Source organism: Triticum dicoccoides, chromosome 7B (assembly GCF_002162155.2).
Source record: "Triticum dicoccoides isolate Atlit2015 ecotype Zavitan chromosome 7B, WEW_v2.0, whole genome shotgun sequence".
Taxonomy (NCBI): domain Eukaryota; kingdom Viridiplantae; phylum Streptophyta; class Magnoliopsida; order Poales; family Poaceae; genus Triticum; species Triticum dicoccoides.
The window spans coordinates 776,046,152-776,046,884 of NC_041393.1; the positions used below are offsets into that span (position 1 = coordinate 776,046,152).

The following is a 733-nucleotide window of genomic DNA, read 5'->3' on the forward strand; positions in this document are numbered from 1 at the left end:
GACAAGACCCCAAGGGTACTACCCACTTTCTACTATCTTTGCGAGCTACTCCTACTAATCAGTTACTACTCCTACTAGTTTTTGAAGTTGCTTAATTAGTTCATGTGCATTTGATATCTCAAGCGTTTTTCTGCTGGAGAAGTGAGAGGAGCCATGTTAGCTAAGGGAGGTCTGCCTGCTGTGCGGTTGTCCATCTGCGACGTCTGGTGCGAGGACGTGCACCCAAACATGAACCACAGACTCTGCATCCAGAATCTGTGCCCCTATGACAAGACCCCTAGGGTAAGATGGTAGTATTTTTGGGAGCTACTCCTACTAATCAGTTTCTAATCCTGCTAGTTTTGGAAGTTCCTTAATTAGGTCATGTGCATTACGAATCTCAGGTAAAGCTCACCTCCAACGACCTACTGTCTGCGTGAGGCTGACCCCGTAGACTGCTACAACTCCAAGTGCGTTTGACCATCTCGCCCGGGAATCCAAGTACAGGAAGACGCAACAATTCACCAAACCTAGGCGGCCACTGTTTCCGTTTTCTAGCTAGACGAAGAAGAAGAAGAGAACTCCAAAATAAGTTCATGTTTTTTTCCAACCACTGTTTCCGTTTTCAGTCATCATGTAGTGGTACGTATCCATGCATGTTGTTGTTGGCCACTAGGCCCAGTGTGTTTAGCTAAATGATTTGTAATAAGGAGACTCGAATAAAGGGAGTGTTTCTAACGCTTCTGCTTCGGTA

The 733-nt window shown here is 45.7% G+C and overlaps 1 protein-coding gene across 1 annotated transcript in view; it reads left to right on the plus strand.

The window, feature by feature from the left end:
• Window positions 1-723, plus strand: part of LOC119338141 — a 1,462-nt gene extending 739 nt beyond the window's left edge. The window contains exons 2-3 of the mRNA XM_037610439.1: window positions 124-282; window positions 384-723. Of these exons, the coding sequence (XP_037466336.1) occupies window positions 124-282; window positions 384-419 (195 nt within the window). The 3' untranslated portion in view covers window positions 420-723. The remainder of the gene's footprint in view (window positions 1-123; window positions 283-383) is intronic.
• Window positions 724-733: the final 10 nt, after the last annotated feature.